This window comes from Panthera tigris, chromosome A2 (genome assembly GCF_018350195.1).
Source record: "Panthera tigris isolate Pti1 chromosome A2, P.tigris_Pti1_mat1.1, whole genome shotgun sequence".
In the NCBI taxonomy this organism is placed as follows: domain Eukaryota; kingdom Metazoa; phylum Chordata; class Mammalia; order Carnivora; family Felidae; genus Panthera; species Panthera tigris.
Genome location: NC_056661.1, coordinates 23,184,963 through 23,212,738, shown reverse-complemented (window position 1 = coordinate 23,212,738; position 27,776 = coordinate 23,184,963). Strand labels below are relative to the sequence as shown.

The 27,776-nt window shown below is 45.3% G+C and overlaps 2 protein-coding genes across 3 annotated transcripts in view; one reads left to right on the top strand and one right to left on the bottom strand.

Annotated features, from left to right (window-relative positions):
• The window catches only part of CACNA2D3 (calcium voltage-gated channel auxiliary subunit alpha2delta 3), an 858,555-nt gene that overhangs the window by 108,021 nt on the left and 722,758 nt on the right, over positions 1–27,776 (bottom strand). The window lies entirely within an intron of this gene.
• LRTM1 (leucine rich repeats and transmembrane domains 1) overlaps positions 18,634–27,776 on the top strand; it is a 30,004-nt gene continuing 20,861 nt past the window's right edge. For both annotated transcript variants that reach the window (XM_042979173.1, XM_015537455.2), the window contains exons 1-2: positions 18,634–19,412; positions 22,174–22,770. In XM_042979173.1, coding sequence (XP_042835107.1) covers positions 19,406–19,412; positions 22,174–22,770 — 604 coding nt within the window. In that variant the 5' untranslated portion in view covers positions 18,634–19,405. The remainder of the gene's footprint in view (positions 19,413–22,173; positions 22,771–27,776) is intronic.

Below are 27,776 nucleotides of genomic sequence, written 5' to 3'. Positions count from 1 at the left end.
CTGAGCCCTAGATCCAACTGCACCTGAAGCCAGATATAGCTCTAGACATTTCAGTTACGAGCCCATGAATTTCCACCTATCCCAACCAACCAAACGATTAACTTCCTTTAACTAACTGATTTTGCTTAAGCCGCCTTGAGTTGTGTTTTTTGTTTTGCTTGCCATGGATGGCATCCTGACGAATGCAGCTGTAGTCCAGGTTGGTGGCTCCTTCTGATAGGAGGTGGGCAACCAATCTTTAGGTACAGAGATCTATCCCATGAGCACTTCCACACAGACTGTCAACTACCACAGCTGACAGCAGCACTGGTGTGGAGAGCAAACCTGTATCATCCTGTTGTCCTTCCTGATTTCATGTCAGGCATCCCTAATGAATCCTGCTAACTCCTTCCTAAGGACGCTCACAACACACCCCACGCAGCTCCCCAGGCAACCACGGCCACCATTCAGCGCAGCCAGGTTGGCATGACCACAATGGTGCTCATGACAGATTCCTTGCGGGAGACGTGGTACCTTTTCCCAGACCGGGTGGACACACGTGGGCCCTTTAACGGCTCTTAGTAACCACACTGTGGGCGATGAAGAAGGCAAACACATGTGTCTCCATGAAGGGCCTCATTGCCAATTTTGGGGGAGTATTTTCATTTCTTCCCATTGACAATTTATCAAGAATCTTGCAGTTTTTCCTGAGGCAGGGTGGGACAATGAGACACTGAGTCGCCTGAAATGGCCCTTCACCTCACACCGTTCTGAAACTTTACCAGGTAAAAAGTTTCCCTGTCTCACCCCCTCATCCAAACGACAAGGGAAAAGTGGGAGCGGGGACAGCAGACTGGATGACAGTGTACCAATGTCACAGGAAGTTCCAGGGCGCCGATGGGTGATCCTCAACCGGACATCACCACTTCCTCCTTAGGAGGCCTGTCCTGCATCCAGGAAGAGACGCTAGAACTGCATTTCCCAGAACGTCCCCCACGCTCGGTTCCAGGTGAGAGTTTGCCAAGAGAGGGCCAGAGCCAGATGCGGGAGGCAGCAACGAGACGGAGGCCACGATGACCTGGAGGCAGCCACAGACAAGATGTGCAGTGGGCAGCTCACAACATGAGCTCTTGGGAAACATCCGCATAGTGCTTCGTGACCCGCATCTCCTCACCCTTCAGTGACTGCGAAAGCTTCTGGTTCCCTGTATTCAAGCCCTTAATACTTGCAAAACCTCGACTAGCTTGTGTTTGTTCGCAGGACCACGTCCTGGCTGATAGAGTCAGACGTCCTATTTTCAGGGGGATAGCCAGCAGAGAGACTCCTTGTGCACACTGCTAAATGTCTGCCACCTCTACGTTGTCAGCAGGCTCCAGGTGCCCTGGGGGGCCAGCCAGCACTCAGGATGCCTTAGATCCATGCTGCTCTCCCACAGACACAACGGCATCCTGCAGGTCTTTGAGGAAATGCCCCAGCGACTCCTGCAAAGCTCTATCCTGCACTGGTACCCCCAGCCTGACTCTGGGACTCCTTCCTTCCTCCCTGTCCAGCCAGTCCTAGCTAGAGTCTCTGGTGTCCATTGTTTTTCTGTTTCTTAGCACTGCTTGGAAGATTACTCCAGCCATTTTCTGTTCCTTAGTCCAGTGGGAAAGTTGAGAGGCAACACAGAGTAATGGTGGGCTCAGGATTAGAATCCAGCACCTAACTTCTCTCGGCTCAGTCATAAAAGCTGTGATGTAAAGTTCGATCTAGCATGGCATCCGGCACACAGTGAGAGCTCAGTAACTGGTAGCTTATACTATTGCCCTAAAAAGAAGACCATTTTCCTTATGGGGTTCCAGAAAGGGTTAATCATGACCCTTCTCCCAGCCAGAGTTGGCAATTTACTGTCCTCTCCCGAGCAACAGGCTATCAGACCCACAAAGTCCCCTCGGAACCGTCTCACTACCTTACTTCTCTGTCACCAACTGCTTCCGGAACAAAACAGTGAAATCATCCTCGAACTGATGCCGCTTAGAGCCAGCAGCAGCAGAGAGCCGCCGATTCTCTGCCTAAGGCTCTCCAGGTAATCTTAAATGCCCCATGGTCACGGGCAGATGGATTTCTCACAACGCTTGGCTATTTTTATCAACAGAGTTATTACAATTACAGCTAAAGATCACTCACACCAGAGCTCCGTGCCTTAACAGTAATCTCAACTGGGGACTAACTGGTCCCAGGGACTTGTTTTTTCTTTTTTTTATAAACTGCACCTGCTTCCAAAGTTGCATTTCTTACCTTTTATCTCTTTGTTTCACATTTAGGAAAGAATTGGACCTTTTTCATTCGGTGGAGCAGAGGCAAAAAGTAACATGCTTTTCCAGTATTGGGAAGAACCCTTACTCCCCCTAGGTTTGGAGCGGGTTCCCATGAAAGTTTGTGGCCCCTGTCCTTGGTGTTCTGCAAAAGGCATCGGGGCAGGTGAACCTGCTTTGCCTCTTTGTTAGATCAGACTTTAAATTTTTCATATGCACCGGAAACCTTATTTGTAAAAGGCTTCATCTTTTCCGCTGTTAATGGTAGCTCACATCGCCTCTACCTTACACCTTCTCCCCCTTCTGTACCTCTTTTCCTTCAATAAATAGTAACTGAGTATCCCCTGTGCTGGGGGAATAGAGCGAAGGGTATGACTTGCTCAGCCCTTGTGTTCTCAGGGTTTACAGTAACTTCCAAAGCTATACGATTATCACACAACCAGTGACCATTGTGGGTGGTTTGAAAGACACGTGCGGAATGATACAGGAGGATAAAAGGGGGTGCCCCGCCAAGTCCTGGGGGTCATGGGAGAGAGGACTTTCAGTCTGCAGCCTGGAGTGGGTGGGGGGTAGGCAATAACAGGCAAAGAGAAGTGAAAGGGAGGAACATTTGAGGCTGAGATCCCGAGGTGGAAGTCTGAAGAAGTGAGAGACTCTCAGTACACGCTCATCAATGTGTATCGCTTTTTATTCGTGTAGAGGCTCCCACTTCTATTCATGGCAACTTAGAATCAAGGGAATGTGATAATGAGGCAGGGTAAAAATTTTCCTGTTATTTGGAAAGAGCCAGTGAAAGGGAGTGGGGCGGGACCTCTGGGAGGAGGAAGAGCTGCAACGTGGGGTCTGGCCGCTCCTTCATTCCAATAAGGAGGACCACCTCCCAAGGACACCCCAGCTTGCTGCACTGCCCACTGACTGCTAAGGGGCAACTTCTCTCCATGCTGCAATCCTCCCCTGGTCCTCATCTGCTTCCTCACATCCTCACAATACAGTAGGGCACCTAAAATCTTGAGAAAAGGGAAGAGAGGCTCTAGACAGATGTCTGATGGAGAAGTGACAAGGAAGCTTTTCACAACTATACTTGAGGAGGAGGGAGTGGCTAAGCTGGACATGCTTGAGATCCACTGGACTGGGCTACAAGTTAATGGCACCAAAGTTTGGAAATGATAGATAAGTTGCCCCAGGTCACGGTGCTAATAAATGGAAGAGCATGGAGTGGCCTCTGTTCTCTATCACTATATACCCATGTCATTGTCCATGTTCTGTAGATGTTCACAGGCTCCTGGGAGAAAGAGAGATATACTCCTGAGCTGGGTGCAGAAGAGAGGGGCCCAGAGAAAGGATGGCATCTGAGTATGGGTAATTGGTCCCACTTGGTCACTTTCAAGGCCAAGACTGTGGAGTAAAACTTAGAGAGCCAGATGCACTAGCAGTTTTAATCCATGCACTGCCATGGATAGGCTGGAGGGCACAATGCTAGTAGTTACCAACATACATATTCTATTTCACACGTCACTAGTATGGTCTTATATGGTCCTGAAAACTGCTAGTGTCCAGATGACGTAGGGGTGAGGAGCTGAACCGGAAAAATGAAAACCTGCACTGAATCCCACTGATTCACCCAACAGTAAAACCCATTTGTGGGGAAATTTTCCAATAGGATTTTAGCTTTAGATATTAAGAGCCTCACTTTTAAATAAGAACTAAGGCACACCTATGTGTGAAGGGCCTTCGCCATGAAAAAGAAAGACAAAAAGCCGTCAGAAAAATTAAATGACTTAGAGTTAGCAGCACAGACAGCAAGAAAAAAACAATAACTTTAACTACAACCAATATATTCAGAGAGATCAAAGACCAAAGACCACAGTGTATCCTTGGAAAAAGACCATGCTGCTCTAAAAAAGAACTGTTGGAAATTTGAAAAAAAAAAAAAAAAAGCATCAAAATAAACACATAAATTTAAGAGTAGAAACAAGTTAGAAGGAGAAAATCTCTCAGGAAATAAAACAAAAAGACTTGGAAAAATAACATGGGAAGATTTCCTAGAACTGAAGGGTATGAATTTCTAATACAAAAGCGCTTGTAAAATGTCCTGCACAATAAATGAGGAGGAGAAGAAACTGAATCAAGGAGTCTCAGGACACTAGAGACAAAACGTACGTTCTAAAAGCTTCTGGGATGAAGGCTGGGCAAGCCTGATCATAGCAAAAGGTCTGGAATTAGAATGGCATCGGAGTTTTTAACAGGTTAACACTGGAAGGCAGAAGAAAAGACAGCAATGCCTTGGCCATTCTGAGGGAAAACGATCCCACCCTGGAATTCTATATCCAGCCAGACGATTGTTACGTGTAGGAGCAGAATTAAGGCATTTTCAGAGCTACGAGGACTGAAAACATTTTACCTCCCTTTCTTAGAAAATGAGCTAAGAATGTTTGTGAGCAAAAGGAGGCGTTCAGTCAAGGGAAAGGAAGGCATGGGTCTAGGAGAAAGAAAGAGGACGACAATAGAGGAATGTGGAGAGGAGAAATCACAGGAGCCCAGCAGCTGGATTGGAACAGGACCCTCCGGATTGGAACAGGATGGTGGAGGGTGCCAGGAGCAAATTCTCCCCAAATACTGGTGGATAGTTAGCAAATAGTAGTAACTGGCACCTAAGATGGTTGATGAAATACAAAGAGGAAAAAAAAGGGGCGCCTGGGTGGCTCAGTCGGTTAAGCGGCCGACTTCAGCTCAGGTCACGATCTCGTGGTCCGTGAGTTTGAGCCCCACGTCGGGCTCTGTGCTGACAGCTCAGAGCCTGGAGCCTGCTTCCGATTCTGTGTCTCCCTCTCTCTCTGCCCCTCCCCCATTCATGCTCTGTCTCTCTCTGTCTCAAAAATAAATAAACATTAAAAAAAAATTTAAAAAAAAAAAAGAGGAAAAAAATACATGGGTAAAAGGAAAACAAAGCAAATAAAAGGACATGGGGATTTTTTGATCCAGGGAAAAAATACTGTAAAAAAGGAAACACACAGTAGCACACTATTTATCACAGTAGGGGATACACACAGGTAGTCCTCGTGATATAATCACTATCTAATTGATAAAAAGCTATGAGATAGGTATGCAGCTGTGGACTATGGACAAGGCAAGAGGAGATGATGTAAGAAGTCCAAAGTACCACATATGAAAGGAAGTAAATAAGTAATGTCTGAAATTCAATAAAACCCAGCAATCTCAACTTGCTAATGAGAAATAGAGATGCTAAGAGAGGCAGAAGCTTTTGCTTCTAGGTAGCAGGACTAGGGGCTGGGAGTAGGGGGTGGTGGAGGGTCGGGGCCTCTTTTTATTCTTTGCAAACTTTTATAATACTATTTAATTTTTAAAATTTGTGTTCATAGATTACTTGGATATAAAACTAAGTTGATTAGAAAGTGAAGTGTTAAGGGGAGTAAATAATCCAGCAGATTTAAGCTCCTGGCGCCAGACTCAGGCCTGAACCTCTGTGTCTTGAGTGTATTCCTCTCTGTGCCCAAATAAGGCGTGTGTAGCCGGAAGGCATAGCCGCTCTGGGAGCTGGATGGAAGAACACAGGGAGAAGTCAAGTCCTGCTCCCTCTTTGGGCCAGGGTCCAATCTCTGAGCTTTGCCTGACCCCACGTAGCATATCTCTGTCTGGAAAGTGAGTCACAGACACTCTGTGACCTTAGGACCCACAGACCACATATCCAGGGACCATGCTGGCAGGAGATGTGTAGATGCACCTGGGCAGGGGCACGTTTGCCTATCACTGTCCCGTCACACAAGTCTTTCTACAGATGCTCTGGGATGCCATGACTAAGGTGTGAGTAATTGCCAGACTCTTGCTAAGAACTATGCAGTAACCCCCATCTGATGTTCGTACACGACTGAGGACACATTCTTGCGAGAAGGAAACTGAGCCCATGAAGAGCACATCTGCTCTTTTTTGGGTGGAATGGTTTCCAAATGAATCAAGAAGTTTGCTGACAGACAGCTGTCCTTGCTGTCCCACCGGGCTGAAGTGTATACCATGGTGAGCAGTTTCCATTTTTACCACCGCCCAGGCAGGTGCAAGCTGAGCTGTGGAACTGTGGGGTGGGGAGACTGGTGCGTGGCCCTGAAGCTCCTGCCCAGGGTCCCGGGAATGCTCGACCCAGCGCCTCGCCTTTGTGCCCTTCCCTCAAGAGGTCAAAGGCATCCATGGGAAACCTCATAGTTAGAATTCTACCAAGATCCCATTAGCAGGAAGAAATTATGACCTTAATAAAACTTAATCTTGTAACGTCCCACAAACCGTTAAATATTATGGGTTACCTTCTCTTGTCACAAAAGACAATGAGAACAATATGGGGTGTTGTGTGGGGAGCAATGATACATATTGAAAAATCCAAATGTCATCAAGACTTTATTTACTGCTCACCCACATAATCCCAGCATTATAAAACCGATGAACAATGAATGGAGGGGGGAAAAAACAGACAGACAGAACCCAAGTCTTAAAGCTTCATCTCTGTGCCAATAAGTAGTTTGAAAATAGTGTCCGTCAGGATCCATATGTTTTCTGCATGTGTAAGAATACTCTTACACAGGGGGCTTACTTCATAACTGAGATTCTTTTTCATTTAATTCAGTCATATTAGATTATGGGGCTGATTATGATCATATCCACAAATCAGTATTTTAACAGAGTTTCCATGGAAACACTATATGCCCCTGTTTTTTAACTTTTTGGACAAGGCTTTGCCTGTTTAACAACTTGAACAAGTTTGACGAGGGCAACATGTTTTGTTTAAGTTTCATTAACTGGGGCCAATATTTCCTAATTGCATTACCAGGAGAAACATTCACAGCATTACTTGTACCATGGAAAACCTCTTCTGGTCCAGCGTTCGATTTGCTTTAATCACTGGAGAACAGGAAACATACCAGGATTGCCTTGTCTTATCAAGTTTTAAATGTGTTAACTGGTTTTAAATCTATGAAATAATCTCCCTTATTAAGTGACAAAGTTATTCTTGTTAAGAGGATCGCCATTTATGGCGATATCCATTTATTTCCCCAAATGCAAACATACAGGTACCTTTGGCTCCCTGCTAGACAGGTGAACTCATTGTGTATGAACGCATACCCTTTTCTGCATATGGATTTCAGAAACATTCTACACTCCCCGAATCCTCCCCCACCCCGCCCCCCACACCCACAATGGTGAGAAAAATAAGAGTATCACGCACAGAAGAAATGCAAAAATAATGTCCAGGAAGCAAGAACTTTTCATAATACAACTTATTTTCCTTTCCTTCTTTCTTTTTTTCTTGTCTTTTTAGACATTGACACCCATATGACCAGAGACATTTACTTCCAACAGTCCACAATTTGGAAATGGCCTGTAGGAAAGTTTTTGGAAATCCGGTACTATATAAAGACATGGGGGAAGGGAGCTTTGTGGACCGAAGTCAGAGTTCACCCTGACAGCATATAAAACATATGGCCCGAAGCTCCATGAGATGTCTGAGTCTGAAATGCTGGTGAAGCTTAATAAAATATCAGCAAGGAATAGTTTAATTTTACAGCATTAGGCACTGAGGCAGTAATTTGAGTGGGGCAAGCTCTATTTCAATACATCAAAGTATACTATACTATAGGGAAGCTGAATATATTTTTAAAAGACATACATTCCCTACTCAGAATTACTTGACTCAAAAACTTTGCTTTCTAAAGGAGGATAAGTAGAAAACAGTTACGGTCTCCCAAGAGCTACCTGTCTTACTTTTTAAACTATGGATATATCTCCAAAGCTAGCTGATCTGTTTCCAGGCTGATGCCTTTTATTCAGGGCATGCGGTTTCAGACAGACCAGAAACCAGCATGGTGAGTGTGTGTTTCCTTCCTGATCACAGGAGTCCAGCCACCCAGTGGGTTGGGTCCCTCCCATCTGTCTTCTGCCCTCTTTCTGAACTGTTTATCTGAGTCCCAGCATCCTCTCCTCTGCACTGTGACCTACAAGTCCTCAGTATGAAGGGGGCTGCTATTCTACCTTCCACTTTGTTCCATGCTCTGTCTTCAGTCTAGCTGTTCTAAAGCAAGCATGGCCAAGGGGCTTTGTTTGCATGGCTGTCCAAACACTCGCCTGGGTGGAGGGGCAAGGGGGGGGGGGGCGGTCCATGAACTGCCATGCTTCTCCTGCTACCGGTCTACAGATCAAAGAAAACTCTCCCCTTCCTGCCCAGGATGAACAGAGGGTGGGCCTGTGGGGGCAGCTTCTGAACAGGGGAGCAGCCATGACGAATATGCCCGAGATCTGACTGATAGCAGTGTTCTGGGGATGGACCAGATTAGTGCTAACTCCATGCACAAAGTAGCCTGCTTTCCTCACCTCTGCCCCAGAATGCTTTCCCCAACCCATGGTCACAGCAGAGAGGCGGCAGGCTCGCCCTTTCTTTCAGTGGCCTTGAGAAGCATGGGGCAGTGGGGAACTACAAGGGAGGCCATCTTCCCTGGCGGGGTGGATGCATTCTTTCTACCCAGTCTGTTTTGCATGGGCTGTCTCTTTTAGGGCTTTTCCTTGGCTTGTCCCCTGGTGAAGGGAGGGGTCTGGGAAAAATGAGTCCAGATCAAAGGGCACAGGAGTTGAAAGGCTTTGAAAGCGGGCATGTTGGGGGTTCAAGTGTCAGCTCTACAACACACAAACTCATCTCTGGCAAGTGACTCACCCCTCCTAAGACTCGAGTTTTTCCACAGTCAGATGTAGAAGATCACAGTTCCACTCCTGGATTGGTGGAGGAACTCATGATCATCTCCAGGTAAGCACCCTGAGTTGGAGACTCTTTCTTTTTAGGGACTTCCTATGTCTGTCAGAGCAAGCAACTTCTAGACATAGAAAGAACTAAACAAAGAATAAGCTGCTAAGTAACAGCGCCCATCACCGCCCATGTGACAGAAGCGGAAGGACAAAATGGGGAGGCAGAGTCAACTTCCTGCTAATCCCAGACTGCCGTCTGCATTTGTTACTCTTTCTGATGGACTTCCTCTGGACCAGATATCGTCTTCTTGAGCCTGTGGGCATGCTCTGCTAGAGCGTTTCATGAGACACCCTGTATGAGGCCACTGCTGGCCTGCCGCTCCCACAACCCACCCACCCCCCACCCGCCCTGCAGTCACAGGGAGCTTTACCCGGGGGTTACTCGTGTCCAAATGCAGGAACACAAAAAGCCTGTGCCACCCCGCCACCCTGGCCCCCGACTTTTCTGAAATCCCATTTCTAGTGCACACCATCGTCTTCCTGTGCAAATGCACAGGCCACAACTTAACTCCTTCCAGATACGTCCTAAAATTGTGTTTCTGTTTTTGCAAGGCCATTACAAAAATAATAATAAAACATTTATTTTTATCACTGTAGAAAAATTACCATGTTCACAAGGACAAGGAGAAAGCAGCAAGTTTACACAGGATGTAGAAGTCTGGGGGTAGTGGGCTGGGTCCGTAGCTTCCTAGGACACGCTGTAAGTGTTCTCCTCAGCAAAGTGGCCCTTGGCATTGTGTGCCAGACTTATTAGCCAAGTTTGCAGAGGGCAAGGCTCTACTTCAGGAACGGCAGCTAGGATTATGTTAGCATGATGCCACCCACTGCCTGCTGCTGTCCGCCTTTGACCCTGGGCTGAAAAGGATTCTGAGGTGATGCTGGGCCCCATGGGGCTGCTGGTGGGGCCACTGGGGCCTATAAAGCAGGTAACTGTGGCACTTATTTACCACCCCTGGTCTGTTGGGTATTACATCCACAGTGACATACACACGAAGCTCAGGAGAGGAAGTTCCGTTGCACCAAATGTAGCCTGTGAGTGTCAGCAGGGCTGGCTCGTCCTCGATCACCCTGGACTCAGGAACCGGGGCGGGGGGTGGGGTGGGGGGGGCAGGGATGGCAGTTCCATTCTGCCGCCTCTCTGGCACATGTGGAACAGACTTGCCACGATCCCAAACTGTAAGTAACGGCTCAGGATTTGATGAACTTGTACTGAGATTTCGTAATGCTTACAAAACCCAGGCCCTCTCTACCTCCTCCAAGAAGCATTCTGAGGACGGAGGGATGCGTCTGTCGAGTTTTGAGTTTCGGTAAAGTGGTATAGCTGTCAAGGACCCTGCTTGGGAGGGGACAGCGCCTCCCCAAGTCATCACAGTGTGTAGTGCAGGGCCCTAATCTCGCCCCCGACCCTGGGCAGCAGCGTTCCCACAGAGGCACGTGTGTCTGAGGCACAGCTTTTCAGTCTTATTAAAAAACCCAGTGGAAGGTGAGGCGAGGGGCTCAACACCAGCTCTTCACCCCTCCTCCAGCGTTTGTTCGCCGGAGGCCCTCCCCTCCCCCTCTCTGCTGTGGCCACACTGGCATCCAGGATCTCCTCAGGCTCTGGGCCTTCTCTCTGGTCTGTCGGCCTGAGGCCGTGTCTTTACCCGGAACGGCCCTGGTCCCTTCCCTTCTCCACCCTTCAGATTGCAGCCGGGTTATAACATACAAAGGGTGGTGCCCCCCGATCCCCAATCAGATCCCCTGACTCTGTTCTATGACAGCACCATGTATCTCCTCTTCCCGGCCCTTTGCAGGGCTGTGGTTTCTCGGATATTTGTGTGGCTGTGTCACGGATGTCTGTCTCCTCGCTGGACCAGAGGGGCATTGGGTTGCAGGTCTACTTATTTTGTGTCTTATTTTCAGGCCTAGAAAATCCCTCAATGTGGAACCTAATAGGTAAGGAGCACTCAGCAGATACGCTGGACACGAAATCGGCGGCAGACTTTCAGAGATGAGACGAGCCAGGGGTCAAGAATGAGAGTACCTCTAATACACCCTGCTTTTAACGTAAGAGTGCTTTCACCTTTTGGAGACATTTAAAGCACCAATAGGAATAGAAATTCCAGTCTCTGAGAAGTAAACGTGTACACTTCCCATTCTCAGGACTGCCTCCGTCGATTTAACCATCTTAGCTCTCGCTCACACCCAGCAGTGGCACACAGCTGCTTTTCCAAATGCCTTCCTGATAGACGCAACTCAAGGCCATGGCTAGAAACTTACAAACATCAGCTGTAGCAGTGGAGAGCGGTATGCGGAGTTTATTTTCTCCTCCGCCCTCATTAGAATCACAAATGAAATGTTGACAACACATGAAGGAGCCTGCTTGTTGAACACAAATGTTTCCACTCCTATCAACCTCGAAACTCCGATAGTCCTGCTTCCTGATGAAAGCTAAGCGGCTCTGGGGAGCTGACTGCATGCTTTCTCTAATTATGCAGGGATGGGGTTAGGGGCCTCCTACAGGGCGGGGTGGAGGGGCACTGGCTAGAGGAAAGATCAGTGGACAAACCCCTGAAAAAGCAACAGCACAAGCATATAGCAGGTGGCCCGAGTGGGCTTCTTGAATGAAGTGAAAGGAGAAGAACATCACTCTTGCACCAGAATGGGGAGTTGCCCTGCCCATTATAAATGTGGTTGGAAGCTGCACGGATGTCAACACAGGACCTTTATTTTGCAAACGAACGTCCTTCCTGAAGGTGCAGTCATGTGACATCAAGAACCGACTTCCTTTTGTCTGTGGGGCTATATTGAGGACAATGAGATATGTCCAGCACAAACTCATTTAGATTGAACTGATTCTAGTCAGATAACACATACATATGCGTGCTTCATAATCCAAGAAGATGGTGAACTCTGTCACACAAAATGCTCCTTTGCCTTAACTTCCTCATTTTTATTCCAAATAGATTAGTGTTAAGTGCTTGCAGCCTGAGTGTCTAGTTGGTACATGCCATACAGACAGAATAATAGAGAAGATAATAGCTAATGTCTATTGCTATGTACAAAGCCTTTTTTTTCTCTCACATTCTTACATAAAAGTATTATTTAACCTTCCCTGTGAACCTGCCAGTTGCGTTCCTTTGTACAGATGATGAAATTGAAGATCAGAGAGGTTATATGACTTCTTTAAGTTCTCAGAGCCAGTAAATGTTGGAGGCAGCCTTTGAACCTGGATGGTTTCATTCCATAGTCCATGCTTCTAATAGGGACACTGTTCTAAAATGAAATAATGGGGCAGGTGAAGTCTGGAATAAGGAAAAGGAGTTCTGAACAGTCCCAGATCTAGAACTAGTGGGTTACGATGTAAGTCCTGCCTGAGACAATTGTGTTTTCTAGAACATTTCCAAGCAACAGGTATCCAACAGTTAACATAGAGCGAATCTTAGAAAAAGGCAAAACACAGACTCATTATTGTATCATAATGTACACACACTAAACTGTAACTTGAAAATATGAAAACACATTGCCATCTATTTCAGAACCTGGACTATCATGTTATCATAGAAGTACAAAAGCAAATATAAATTCACCAAGAAGAACTGCACAGAACACTCATTTTATGTGTATAACGTGAGTAAACAATCTAACATGAACATAAATTTGATTCCAATTTATACTCCTGGGGCAGAGACAAAAGCGGCCCATCAAAAGATCTAAGTAAAACAGTGTGTCAGTGCGAGGCTTTGGCCAAGCTTCCTAAGCTGCCATGTTTCTTGGTCTTTTTGTTTCTTTGTTAGCTTTCTATCAACCAGCATCTGTCTGTGTTTATTCCACCAGCCGCATGAGCTCACTAATTACCTTTAATCATACTTATCTCAGATGCATCTTTATCTTTGCATACGTCCCAAATGCAGGCAAACTGAGTGCTGGAAGGCTGAGGTTTGCAAGACACTGAAATGTGAAGTCTGATCTTCCTCTAACCTTGGCAATGCAGAGTTGATGGGCCAAAACCAAATCAAGCCAAACCAAACTAAACCAAAACATCATCTAGGTCTGCCTCTGCTACTAGCCAAATGACTTCTGAGATGTGGTTCCTGGAGACCTGGACGGTGTTAGGGTCCAATAAAGTCATGTGCAGTCTTCTCAAGGGTAACAGATTCAAGGTGATGAGATGATTAGCATTGACTCTGATATAATAAATAAAGATTGCTCAATAGCACCCCACAAACAGGTAAGTTCTTTGAAGGCCAAGGGTCAACGTGCTATGTCTTTTCTAGTTCCCATGGCACCTTAGCTCAGACCTGGGTTCTGTGGACAAGTTGACACTGGAAAGCAGTCTCATACACTTGGCCGTTGTCTTCCTTAGTTTTAGAGAGGTTGAAGGTACACATTTCATGTCTACTACTCCACCAATATTATCAAATATGTCAAGGCCAGGTAAAGAGAGTTTAAACTCTATGGATAGGCACATATGCTGAATGACCCTAGGTAGCCCTATGTAGGAATTTTTACTTTATCAAAAGGCAAGACAGAATGAAGAGGTATACGTATCCTTCCCACCTTTACACTAGAGAAACCATGTAACAGCCTTGATTTTGTTCTTATTTTCTGAGTTAGGTAGGGCTTCCGGATAATTAAATTTGTAGCTTACTGTCAGAAAAAATGGACTGTATGAAAATTAACTCAAGGCAGTAAATACATAAAAGTTTAAGTTCCCTGATTATTTTACTTAACACGGCCACTCACAATCTGCATATTTGCAATAAATATGTTGGACACCTTGAGCAAGTTACTTTTATGAGCCTTCGTTGTTTTTTTTTCTTTTATTTATTTACTTAGAGAGAGAGTGAAAGTGCTAGTCGGGGAAGGGCAGAGAGAGGGAGAGAGCGAATTCCACGCAGGCTCTGCAATGTTAGTGCGGGCCCGATGTAGGGTTCAAACCCACAAACCATGAGATCATGACCTGAACCAAAGCTGGACGCTTAACTGACTGAGCCACTCAGGTGCCCCTACTTTTCTGTGCCCTAGTTTTATCATTCGTTCCTTCAACATTCAACATTTATTTAATGAATTCATTATATTTAATGAATTCATTATATTTAATGAATGGTATTGTAGAAACTATGGGAAGAAATCAAAGAAACCATCTTAAGCTTACAGGCTAGTGAGCTGTTGTCACCTTTAAGTGAGATATTGCAAATAAAGTGTAGAGGCAGAGATTGCTAATGCTCTAGGATGCCTCTTCTTCCAAGGCACACAGTCAGACTACATTACCCAATCTCCCTTGCTGTTAGATATGGTCATGTGATTTCATTCTGGCCAATGGAGGGCAAGCCTGGTGAGAAGTACCGTTTCTAGGCAGGGCCCGTGCCTGATTCTTTTCTTTTTCCATGGTCAGCCAGCTGATGGAGAGGGTACTGACAACTAAAAGGAATGCACAGTGACAAGACCAAGACAGAAGGAGGCTGCATAACTGCATAAAGCCTGGCTCCCTGGTAACCTCAGCACTAGACTGTGATAAGAGCAATAAATGAGTCGTGTTAAGCCACTGAGATCTAGAAGTTTACTCATTATAGTAGCTGCGTTACATTAAGGATTTGTATTTAATCAGTGCAAATCTTCAGCAACATCTGGCCCATTGTAAGCACTAAATAAATAATATGATGGCCATTTAAAAATATATTCCTAGTTCACTTGCTAAATGTTTTATAAGACCAAAGAGAAAAAGAAAAAAAAGAAAGAAACAAGGAAGGAAGGAAATAATACTGAGGTCTTTTATATAGATCTGTATAAATTTTATACATGGGTGCCATTTGGTCATCTACAACCCTAGGGAAATATTTCCAAATGCCAAATTTCTTCCCCAACCAAATGAAATTTCTGTGTGAATTTACGGTGCCAAGGTCTTTCTCTGAGCTATACTGGGAAGCAGCTGTCACTGGCCCGGGGGCCTCCCCCGCGCCAGATTACTGCAGCACCTGCTTTGGATGGGGGCCCACTGATGGGGACGGGGGAGTAATTTGCCACAACTTTTACCAAAGCAGACATTAAAACTGTGAGAAATATTCCTTGTGTTATAAGGTCTGTTCACTTGTGGCAATCACTTAGCAGAGAAAGACACGTATCACTTTTGGGGCTAATTCTCATGGAGTGAGGCAAAGGGAGATCTAGGGACACCTCACTAGCACACAGAACTCAGCTGGTCACTGAGAACAGCCATCTCAAATATTCCAGGAAACAAGATGCCCCTGTACTTTCTGCTTAACAGAAGTCAGCTCTTCTCCTTTGTATTTTTAAAATCACAGATATAACATGTTTGTTGTAGCAAGTTGAATACGCAGAGGTATAAACAGAAAAAGTTAATTTTCCTCTCTTCTTAATTATCCCCACCTTCTGGGCAATTCATATTATTAGTTTGGTGTCTGTCCTTCCCCCACTTATTCTTTCTTCAGACAATCAATGCACATCTTTAGGGTTAATCTTTCCACCTCTGCACCTCTGACTTTTTTTCTTTTTTTGCAATATAAATAGCATTACATAATGCATATTCCTGTTCAAATTGCTTTATTTAACCTAACAATTTATTACGAATACCCTCCTGGGTGAGTATATTTAGCTTTAACTTATTTCTAACAAATAGTTGTATATTACCTGGGAGAAAGAGCTGTTACCCATTTGCTGGATTTCAAGACATCACTAATTCCAAATGTTAATAATTGTTGTTTTTTTTTTTTTTTTTGGAGGAAGGTGAAATGTTAAAAAGACCAATTTATATCATATGGTCTTTAAATCATTAAATTCCTAACTATATTAGGAAATGTTCTGACTTACAACGGGCTAAGCATATAAATATATGTATATCTTAGCTTTATATAAATGTGAATGTATAAATTTATATATAATGTATAATAAACGTATAAATTTATATTTATATATTTTTATTTATATAAAGCTAAGAAATTCTTGACATCTCAGTGCAGCAGTAATGAGAATATTATTCCGAGGGTGTGTCTGAAGCAAGTTCCTGCGTAGGAAACTGGGCTCTCGACTGGGTGTCTTGGTACCAGGAACCCTGCTGGTGGAGCCCTCCCCTCTGCAGAGCAGCCTGGCCTGACCTGACATCTGGCATCTCTGTTAGTCTTCTGAACGCACAGTTGTCTTGCCACCTCTCAGATCTGGCTCCCCAAGGGAGAGAAGGCCCTGCAGGCATTAGCATGCCAGTCACCCTCCCTCCCTTTGTTCTCTGGGCTGAGGTCAGACGGAATAAATCAATCAGACTCCGCATCCAAGTCCTTCAATGTCTGAGAGGCTTCCCCTCGAAGTGTGCCCTGCCCATCTTTTAACCGCTTGTTAGAGTCAGCAGGAGCAAAAAAGAACCAAGGAGCCCCTTTGGGTGGTCAGCCTCTGCTCCTAAGAACCCATCAGCTGTGTGGGTTCTCTGTGTGTTCCCAGGGTATTGACATTTTAGGTGAGAGCAGCCAGTCCAAACTCTGTGGGGCTAGTAGGAGATGCCACTTTTGCTCATTTTGCTCTGCCAGACCTGTGCTGTACACTTAACATGTATCACTCGATCCTTCTTGTGTCATATGAGGTAGCCACTATCTGCCTTCTACAGATGAGGAAGCTCAGGGTCAGAGAGAACCTGTGGTTTGCCCAAGGTCACCCAGCTCCAGAGTAGAAGCAGCATGAAACTGTGCTTCCTCGCTTAGCCACACACCCTGGCTTTACCTGCAGGTTTCAGGACTGTCTCCAGTTTCTCTGCAGGTGTCCTGGCCCCCTATGCTCAGCTGTGCTGGCAGTGGATTCATCTTTCCCAGGCCCCTGGAGTCCATGAGACTGGGACCCTAGTTGGACCCTGCAAGACACAGCTAAACAGCTCTGCTGTAACCCAAAGAGTCAGTCAAACTCTTTGTCTGTCCAGGACCCCTAACATCTTTAACTACAGACTCTTTCAAGTCCACTCAAGCATTCTGATGAGAATGACAAGGTTTCAGACATGAGAATGCCCTAAAGATCATCCTTTCCAGCCCTCTCAGTCTGTAGATGAGGAGACAGGCTGGCGGGTATGTGCAGCTGAGTGGGTAACCTTGGTGGTGGAGGAGAGTGACGGCAGTGGCTAGGGGATGGGTTCGAGCAGGGCTTGCAAACTATGACCTGTGTGCCAATCCAGTGCTCCACCTGGTTTTGTAAATAAAGTTTTATTGGAGCACAGGCACATCTTTTTTTTTTTTTTTTTTTTTTTACAGACTGTCTATGGCTGGCTCTGCACTACATCAGGGTTGAGCAGTTGTGACAGGGACCGTATGGAGACTGTATGGCCCTCAATGTCTAAAATGTTTACTTTTATGTAATGTTTACCTTTACACAAAAATGTTTGCTGACTCCAGGGAAAGACAGAGACACACAGGTTGATGCAAATTACTGGTAACTTTCTAGTTCTTAGAGTGAGAGTTAGGTTCATAGGTGTGTGTTATATGATGATGCATCAATGACTGAATGCTACACTGGTCACAGATCATCTAGGAATGATTATTATTAAATTCTGTGCACCTGAAAATACATAGGAAGGAGGGGAAGGAGGGAGGAAGGAAGGATTTAGCCCTTATTAAGATTTAAATGGCTCTCTGTTACCTACACCTGACTTTCCTCCATGGTATCACCGGTATTCCAAGAACGTTGCAGAAAAGGACAAAAGATAGCAGGCTGGGTAAAGTGGACTTTTCAGGGAGGGGGCAGGATGGTTATATTGGGTTCTGTGAGACTGGAAGGGGCATGGCCAAAGGAGGCAAGGGATTCCCAAAGTGCAGGCTCTTAAGGATGGTCACAATCTGGTTTTTCAACTTCATTCACAAGGGTCCTCCTCCCTCGGTCCCACCAGCGTGGCATGAGGGCCCAGATATCCTGGTCTTTGGTCAGCGTCATCCTCCTCCCTGTCGAGTCAAGGCTGTGCTTTGGACGCTAGCAGCATAGAGGTCCTGCCAGGCATTCTCATGGGTAACCGTGAACATTTACTAAAGCATTCAGGGCCATGACACGCATTGCTTGCTTTAATTGAATCCTTGGAGCAATCTTGTGAAGCCAAAAATATCACTATCCCTGTGTTAAAGATGAGGCTATTAGGATCCCAGAGGGAGACTCACTCGCCCAGAGACATCGGGCTGGTGAATGGTGAAGCTGAATCCAAATCCAGACCCATCTAATTCCCAATCCCACACTCAACTGCTCTATTACACTGCCACTTCATGCTACATCAGTAAAAGCACGGTTTTCACCTTCCTTGCAGTCGCCTTGGGCGTGGGAGCATTTTGGCCTCGCTGAGGAGAAGCCTCAGACACTGAAACCCCACCTCAGCAAATGACGGGGGGATTTGCACATTCAAAGAACGTTCCAGTCCCCAGTGGGAAAGCTCCCAGCAGCTTCAACTAGGGAACAGCCACAGTTCATGGACACCTGGTGCTCATGGGGCAGCTTTATTGTTTCAGACGTGAAAAATGAGGGAAGGGCCAGAACCTCAGCATCAGGGAAATGATGAAAGACTGAGAAGTATTTCCAAAGTCAGGCGAACCGAAAGGTCAGTTCGGGGGGAGAAAGCAAAGGAGCAGCTGAGAAGTATTTGTGGCACCAGTGAGAAGAGACTGTGATGTCCACTAAAGGAAGCCATGACTATGAATTTCAGAGCATCAAGACCCTGTCAACACAAGCTAATCCCTACGGATGTTGGCTGAATAAGACGAAACGAGTGCACTGTGGAGACCGTGTCAGCCTCCAGCAGGCCAATTTGTCCTCATATTACACACTCTGCTGGCTCTGTTGCTAGACCCCCAGATCGAGGAGCCACGGCGAGCGTCCCCCAACCCGACGGGGGTTGACACAGCATGGTTAATAAGTCAACAGAATTCAGAAGCCACCACCGGATTAAGAAGGCAGTTTTATTTCAGTGCCCTGGACTTCAAGCAGATTAAATAATCAAAAAGGCTGAGCCATCGAGGTCATGTTTGAATGCTACAGCTGTTCACTGAGGTTTGACAAACATTCTCTCTGGGGCTCGCCATCTGAATGGGAAAAGCAAGGGTGATCTTGGGGAGGCCGACACTTTAAGAAAGAAGAGGGGCCCAATCAAAAGATCCTCTTATGGAAAACAATCCCAGCCAGATGGAGACGGTGGAAGCATTGCTTCAATAAGCAGTCTCCTGGAAGCCACAACCCTTTGCTGCATTGAAGATAAAGCACAAGCGGGATTCAGAAAAAGTGAATGACAAGCTGGGCTCTGGGTTTGCCATGCCCTCGGTTTGTTGATCTGCAGATTAATAGAGGTGGGCCACGGGTTCAGCAAGGAAGCTTGCGGAGATTCAGTCATGAAAGGTGAGCCATGATGTATCCCCTCCTGCTTTAGAAAAGTTCTCTGTCCATGAGAGGAAAGGGGTCCCTTCTGCAAGGTATCTGTGGGAAGCCTACTTCCAGGTTGTATTTCCCTAAAGACCAAACAGATTGAGAAAATGTCTCTAGTGGGGAATGTATATTTGTGCCACATTGGGTCCAAAGAAGGGTGTGGGGACAAATGTGCTCAGCTATCGTTGGATATGCAGTCGGCATGCTGCAGGCCATTTCATAGAAAATACAGCGCTTCAAGTTGGAGTTCACATATCATCCCCTTGGGCAGGTGGGGGAGTGGGACCTAAGGAAGAAGGAACAAGCTGGATACAAGCTCAGAAGGACAAGGCTTTCATTAATAGATTAGTGGACTCTGTGGAAAACCTGTTCTCTGGCTTCAGATTAGATTTTGTGCAACTAATTGATGCCTGAGCCCCATAGCCCTCTCCCAGGAAGATGTGTTGGCTTTGAAAAGAGTCATTTAGATTATTTGCAAAATTACAGAAAGGGAAACAAGGATTTTGCTCTTTTATATTTTGGAACAGGGAAGGGGACTCTGATGTTCTATATCCCTTGAGCTAAACTAAATGAAGCAGAATTTTCAGAAGACTCTCCACATATCTTCCCTGTTGCCCTAGGCACTGTTCATATCAGTAGAGAATTCAGAGGCCCAGTGCATTGGACAGCCACATTGTCTATTTCCCTACTCAAGGCCCAAAGCAAACAAACAAATGACCTCTTCTAAGAGCTCTCTCTATACGTAGAAAACATCTTGAGTTTTAAATATTATTGTGTGGCCTTGTGAATTCCTCTGCCAATTTAACAAAATGTCCTTGCCATATTTTGAAATTCAAATCTCTGGAACAAAACAGGAAGAATTATAGCTACTCTGGACAATGATCTAGCAGTATCTAAAAAAATGTCAATCCAGCATCCTCTCTGAACTTTCTGAGGAAGCTCCTGTTGATTCCAGAGACCCTCTTTATAATTTCTGCATGGTCAGGTTGTCCCGTGCAAGGCCGCTCTCTGCAGCATCATCTGTAGTGAAGGCAAGCAGCAGAAACTCAAATGCCCACCAGTAAGGGAATGGCTAAATATTAAATCTGGCATGGTGTCACCACGGAATTGTCTATAGCACTTAAAAGGAATGAACAAACCCTCTAGATATCTGCATGGATAAGTCAGCTTTGAGTGAACAGAGTAAATTGCAGAATGAGATGTGCCAAGGACTATATTTATGTAGTCTTAAAACACAGTATATAAAACATCATGTAGCGTGTGTGTGGGGGGGGGGGTATAAAAGTTTTACAGGTGGTAAAACATAGCAGATAAGGATCCTGGCAGACTCTGGAAGCAGACTGGGTTCAAATCACGATTCTGCTACTCATTGTCTACGTGACCTTGGACAAATGATTTAGCTTCTCTGTGCCTCAGTTTCCTCACCTTTATAATGGGGATAATAATGAAACCAGATTTACAAGGTCATGAGGATTAAATGTATAAGATTATATATATAATGCACTTATAATGGTGCCTGGCTCAAAACATGGGATACATGACTGTTTGCTATTGTTGTTATGAAGTATTGTTTGTTAAAGGCCTAGAGGGATATATTGGTGATGGTAGGGGTGAGGAGGGTTCATGCTGGAAAACATCACTTGGGTGCTAATCAAAGGGATTTCAGTAATGCTTTGTTTCTTTAAGTTAAAAGAAAAAAGAGGTGAAAAATATGACAAACTATGAATGATTGACAGAACTTTGTTATAGGAATATGGGTGTTTGTTACATGCTTTTCTGCATTTTTAAAATCTCTTGAATAAAAAGTAGACATGATAATCATTCATGGAATTATACCTGCAAACACGACATCAATATATAGGAATACTGTAAACCTACCCTATCCAATATGGTAACCACTGCCACCATGTGGCTATTTAAATTTAAATTAACTAATGGGGCGCCTGTGTGGCTCAGTTGGTTAAGCATCCAACTGCAGCTCAGGTCATGATCTCACGGTTTCTAAGTTCCAGCCCTGCGCCGGGCTCTGTGCTCACAGCTTGGAGCCTGGAGCCTGCTTTGGATTCTCTCTCTCTCTCTCTCTCTCTCTCTCTCTCTCTCTGGCCCTCCCCTGTTCATGCTCTGTCTCTTTTTCTCAAAAATGAATAAATGTAAAAAAAATTTTTTAATAAATTTAAATTAGTTAAAATTAAATACAAATAAAAATTCAGTTCCTTGGTTGCAGTAGCCACAAGAGCTCAGTAGCCACATGCAGCTAACAACTACCATACTAGACAGCAAATACAGAGCATTTCCATCACCACAGAAAGTTCCATTGGATGGCACCGATCTGGAGCATACCTTTTGGAAATATGAATATCTGACTGACCTGCTATTTTTCTAAACTTCTGTCCTCATATAATTCTGCTGCACCCTACAACAGGCATGTGCCCCCCAAGACTTTTTTCACCTTTCTATTTGACAGCCTTCCATCTCCCTATTACTGAGCCACCAAGAAAGTATTTTTCCCGAGGCCTCTGACCATAGTTAGCACAGGGTGTGCAACAGCTGACCACGCTGGGGAGGAACCCAGCCCAGCCCGACTTTCCTAAGTATGGGGAGTGACAGAATGTCTCGTACAGGTTGTAGATGTTAGCTGGCTCCGAGTCACTGTCCTTGTGATTTCAAAGGGGGGACAAACACTGACATCACTTGCAGATTGGTTCTGATCTCAATTTCTTTTTGTTGCTTGCAGGTGAACTGCTTCTGCTTTCCAGTGTGATCTTCCTGCTCCGGGTGGTGTGTGGCTGCCCCACGAGGTGCCGCTGTCACTCACCCTCACGGTCTGTAGACTGCAGCCGGCAGGGTCTGGCTGAAATCCCTCCCGATTTGCCTCCTCAGACCCTAACGCTGCACTTGCAAGATAACCAGATACACCAGCTCCCTGCTTTTGCATTCAGGTCGGTGCCACACCTCAGGACCCTGAACTTGTACAACAATTCCCTTTCAGATCTGGCCCCTGGAGTCTTCCATGGACTTCAGCACTTGCAGGTCTTAAACCTAACCCAGAACTCCCTGCATTCTCTGGAAAGCAGACTTTTCCATTCCCTCCCACAGCTGCGGGAGCTTGATTTGTCATCAAACAACATAAGCCACCTTCCCATATCCCTGGGTAAGCCTTGGGAGAACCTGACGGTATTTGCAATTCAACAAAACCAGCTTCAGCAGCTTGATCGAGAGCTCCTAGAATCCATGCCCAACGTGAGGCTTTTATTTCTCAAGGACAACCTCTGGAAATGCAATTGCCACCTGCTCAGTCTTAAACTCTGGCTGGAGAAATTTATCTATAAAGGTCAGTAACGTCTATCTGGAACCTCTCATCTGTGTGTTACCGGCTTAGGATGAACCTCATCTGTTGTCTGCATTAGAAGGAACATCGAGGAGTGTGTGAGGGGCCAGTGTAAGCTTTTTCACACTGATGTCATTTCATGGTATGGCAAGAGAGGCAGTGAGTCATTAGAGACTGTTTAAATTCAGGATTTAAATGCATCTACAAACATGATTCACGGAGACAACTTTCCACTTTTTGATTAACAACATTACTTATCTGAGAGCTGCAGGCCCCTAAGAAGGAGGGAAATTCAATCACCCCCTCAATAACTGCTCAGCTCCAAAGTGGCACCAAACTCTAATTTTCAAGTGTGATCCAGCCTGGTCTCTCCTTGGGAATTTCCCCCTGTGTATGCATCTACCAATTTGATAGCTACAAATCTTCCCTAAGATTATCCCTTCTGCTTTAGCAAATACCACTGTTATTGAAATTGGATGCAATAGGGACCCCTCTCTAAAGTTGTTTACTATTTCTTCACCAGATGATAAAATCAAGGAAAAAGAATCTAAAATATTAAAGATGGGGGCTCTGGAAATCACCCAGAGGGTCACCAAACTACAGCCCAAGGGCAAAATCCAGCCCCACTCCTGTTTTCGTAAATATTTATTGGGAGACATCCAGGCTGATTTATCATGTCCTTAGCTGTTTTGCACTATAAAGGCAAAGCTGAATAGTTGTGACAGAGACTATTTGGCAAAGCTTAAAATATTAACTATTTGGCTCTTTATAGAAAAGTTTTCCAATCCCTTCTAACTCAATGCTAGCCTATAATCAATGGGAAATGGAGGCCCAGAGATGATCAGTGACTTCTCCAAAATGACGGAGTAGAAGCACAGATAAGAATAGCATGAATGACTGTTGGGTCTTGGCCATACATTCTTTCCTCTATAGCACAATGCTTCTTTCCTCTTAACCTTCAAGCATCATTCATTCATTCATTCCTTCATTCCTATACTTGAGTGCCACTTATGTGCCAGGCACTTTTCTAGGCAATGAGAAAATGTGAACAAGAAAATCTCTACTATCATGGAGGTTACAAGCGGATAACAGAAACAGATGTTAAATAAGATGGCCAATAAATATCTAAGTTCAGACAGCACTTGGCACTGGGAAAACAATGAGGCAGGGTGAGGGGAGAGACAGTGATAGGATGGGGGTCCCACTGCAGACAGGAAGGACAGGAAAGACCTCTCCAAGGAGGTGACATGGGTGAGCAGAACCTGAACAAGGAGGAGAAATGAGCCATGAGATAATTGGGAAAAAGGATAGAAAGTGCAAAAGGTCTGACAGGGGAGTAAGCTTGGCTTGACTGAGAGACAAAAGAGGGACAAAAAGTGGCTAGAACAGAGGAAGGGGCTGAGAGAGCAGAGAGATGAGGCAACACAAGTACTCAGGGGCCAGGTCAGGTAGGAATGTGCAGAGCGGGCTGAGTCATTTGGATTTTATTTTAGATGAAATGGAAATCCCTTAAAGAATTCTAGTCAAGGGAACAATATCTAATTACATGTCAAAAGGTGACTCTGGTGACTCTAGGGAGAACAGACAACAGGCTGCAGAAGCAGCAGCAAGGGGATTAGGGGAGAAACTGATTTCAGTCACCCAGGGAAAAGAAGATGGTAGCTCAGACCAGTGTTATGAGAAATGACCAACTTTGGGAGATACTTGGAATACTGAACAGATAGAAATTGCAAATGGACTGGAATGGGAAATGAAGAAAAGAGAGTTTATTATGGGAAAATCAATTTGTATTGTCCTGTAAGATTGACCACATAAATAGTGACGCCAGGGGCTGATAAGGGACAGACCTCCACTTCCCATTGATTATAGGCTAGCATTGAGTTAGAACAGGTTGCAGTGCAGGTCTTGATGCTGCCTTCTTTGGCAAGTGGGCTAGTATATGGGGGAGACCATAAATCGAGAGTTGAATTTGGGGCGAGTCAAGTTCAGGATGCCCATTATATATCCAATATATACCCATATATATTGTGGGTGCTGTTGAGTTGGTGGCTGTATGTTTGAGCCTCTAACTCAGGAAGCTATCAGAGCTATAGACATGAATTAGGGGATCAGAAAAGTCTGGATGGTTGTAGCTGTCACATAGAGGGAAGGGGGATAGAACACAATATGAGTTCAGACATACAATACTGATACTGAACTAAGAATCCCTCTCAACAATATAACAGCAAATAGCCTATCACTAGCCAAATAATCTTCAAGTTGACCTACAACAGGGGGCATGCAATGTGGCAAAAGTCATTCTAATAAAAGGCTGCAATTAAAACTTTTCACACCTAGAGGCAAAGTGGCTTTAGCAATTGTGTTCTGACTAAATTCTAAGCATACACTAAACCATCACAGAAAGAAAGTTTTCATCAAAGAACATTTCTTGACAAAAGATAGTTGCCAGGTCCAGGATACTAGAAGCAGCATGGGCTAGAAGAAAGCTCCCCTACTCTGCCACAAACTCACAAACTTTGACCTCTGGGCACATTAATGTCCCTCCCAACCTCTCAGCATCACCAGGTGGAAGCTGACAGAGTTAAGCCAGAAAGTTCCTGGAGCACATTCTGATTCTCAGATTGCATCATGAACAATAGATACTGAATAAGGCAAAACAGATATTGGTCAAGACCTTATTTTTCAAAGGCTACATAAATAAATACAAACACTAACAGTATTAGGACGGGCTGGTGGATATGACACCCGTGTCAGTGATGAGCACAATTAAAGTCTGTTGCTTACTCTCGTTAGAACCAAGGGGTGAGGTGGGGCTGGGTCCCATGCAGTCATTCATGGACATAAGCCCCTTCCAGATTCTGATGGTGCCACTTTACCACGTGGCCTCTAAGGTCACCATCAAGTGGGAATAGATCACATGGAGGATTAAGCAGGTGGTTTTGTGGCCTGAAAGTGGCATTCATTATTTCCATGGGCCAGAACTAAGTCCCCAACCTGACTACAATGGGCGGGGAAATTTTGCCTTCCTGTGGGCTCAAGAGCCAAAAAATGTGCTTTCATGAATACCTACTAAACATCTCCTTCACAAAAGGAGGCACATAGATTTTGTAATCTGTATTCCTCTCTCTCCATTCAAGAGTATTCAAATCATCTTCTTGTCAATAGCTAACTGTAACATTTACAGTTAGGTATTGTGTTAAATACTTGACATACTTCACCCAACTGAACCTCAGAGTGATCTTGTGAGATGAATTTCACCATTACCCTCCCCTCCCACTTTCCAGATGAGCAAGCAGGGGCAAAGAATGACCAAGTACTTGCTTATGGTGGCACAGCTAAGTCACAGACTCAAAATCTGAATCCAATTTCTTCCAAGACACTGGTTAAGAGTTACCGGTGGCCAGATAGGGGATAATGAGGGCTCGGCAAGCTGCAGCTTCTTGCATTATCAGCTGCTATGAATCTAGAAGGGAGGGGGCCTTTCCCTTGATGACGCTCAAGCTGTCATCAGCAGATTTGCCTTTTGGGGTCATGGCTGAGGAGATGGTAGTGGAAGGCTGGGAGGTGAATCCCAAGGACACAGCTGCACAGGTGGCCAGGGAGCTCTTGGCAGCCATAGCCTCTGACTTCCAGGATGTCCCTGGCTCCAGCCTGTGTATTTCCTCAGCACTGTGGGTCCCAAGGCCATGAGTCCCACCCTAATATTGATCATAAGGAAGCTTTAAACTGGAGAAGATACTGTGTAAGCCTGGAGTGATGGGGTGGACCACCCCAGTCTAAGAATGGGTCAGCTGGTAGAATTGCTGGTCCCATGGCTGGCAGCCTTTCTTTCCCTGGGGGGCATCTCAGTGTTCTTTGGCCAGTTTAAATGTCATTACTTCTTCTTAGACTTCATTTCAGTTTCTGTGGCCTTCTGTCTTATAACAAGTTGCTGGGCAGAGGCATGAAATGGTCCATGAGGCAGGGATCTATAGTCTCAGCATAGCCTAAGGACACCCAGGGTTCATCAGGAGCAACCACCCTGTACCTCTGGCCTCCTGCATATGAGCTCAGGAAAGGAAGAAATACTTCTGATACCTTTTTGCTCTAGAGTTGGGGCTCTTGCCTCAGGGGATTACTGAAGAAGCCAGGAGGGACCTAAGAGACACTAGTCATAGGCCATTCAGTTTCAAGCAGTGGTGACCAAAAAGTATGGGTTGAATTTTGCCATAGCCACTAATCCCAGTGTGACCTGGGCCATGATAATGCTTGCACTACAAAATGGCCCCATCTACTCACAGGGCCTTGTAGGACTCTGCTTATGAGACCCAGACAGTGGACGGAAGCTGTGCAACAGGTTATAATTACATTGAAGTGACCATCTCCTGCATGTGATTTTTCTTGCATAATTCCATAATCCACCTGTGGTGTGTACAAAGAACCTAACTTGGCCAAGAGTGGTGCCAGGCTTCACAGCCATCCTGGGGGAGGAGTTCATGGCAGCTGGGGGAGCTAAGCTGGGGGAGCTGAGGTCATGCAAGCCAAGTTCTGACTGGTCAAAGGGCCTAACTGAAGGTCATTGTGTTTACTCCACTGACCTCAGGAGGCTCCAGAGGAGAGGGAGAAAAGGGAGGAGGAGGTGGAGAGAGGCTGTGAGTGCAGTGGGAAAACTGGGATCAAGAGGAAGGGCAGGGTTTGAGTGCTGATCCACCCACTTATGGCCTGGGTGACCTTGGACAAGAATTACCCATTAGAGCACAGTTGTGAGGACTTCTCTAGCAGCACTTTGTAAACTATCGAATCAGATACAAATACGGTGTTTTAATGGCAAAAGATCTAACCAGAGAAATCAATTTGCCAGAGGTCAAACAGTAAATCAGTGGTCATATGTGGCCAGAATGAAATCTGTTAGCTCAGTGCTCTTTCTAGAAAACAATTACTGGGCACCCAAATCCACCCCCCACCCCTGAACAACACTAGTCTACATACCTGAGGAAATCAATCACCTTACAGAGAATGGAAACTGGCTC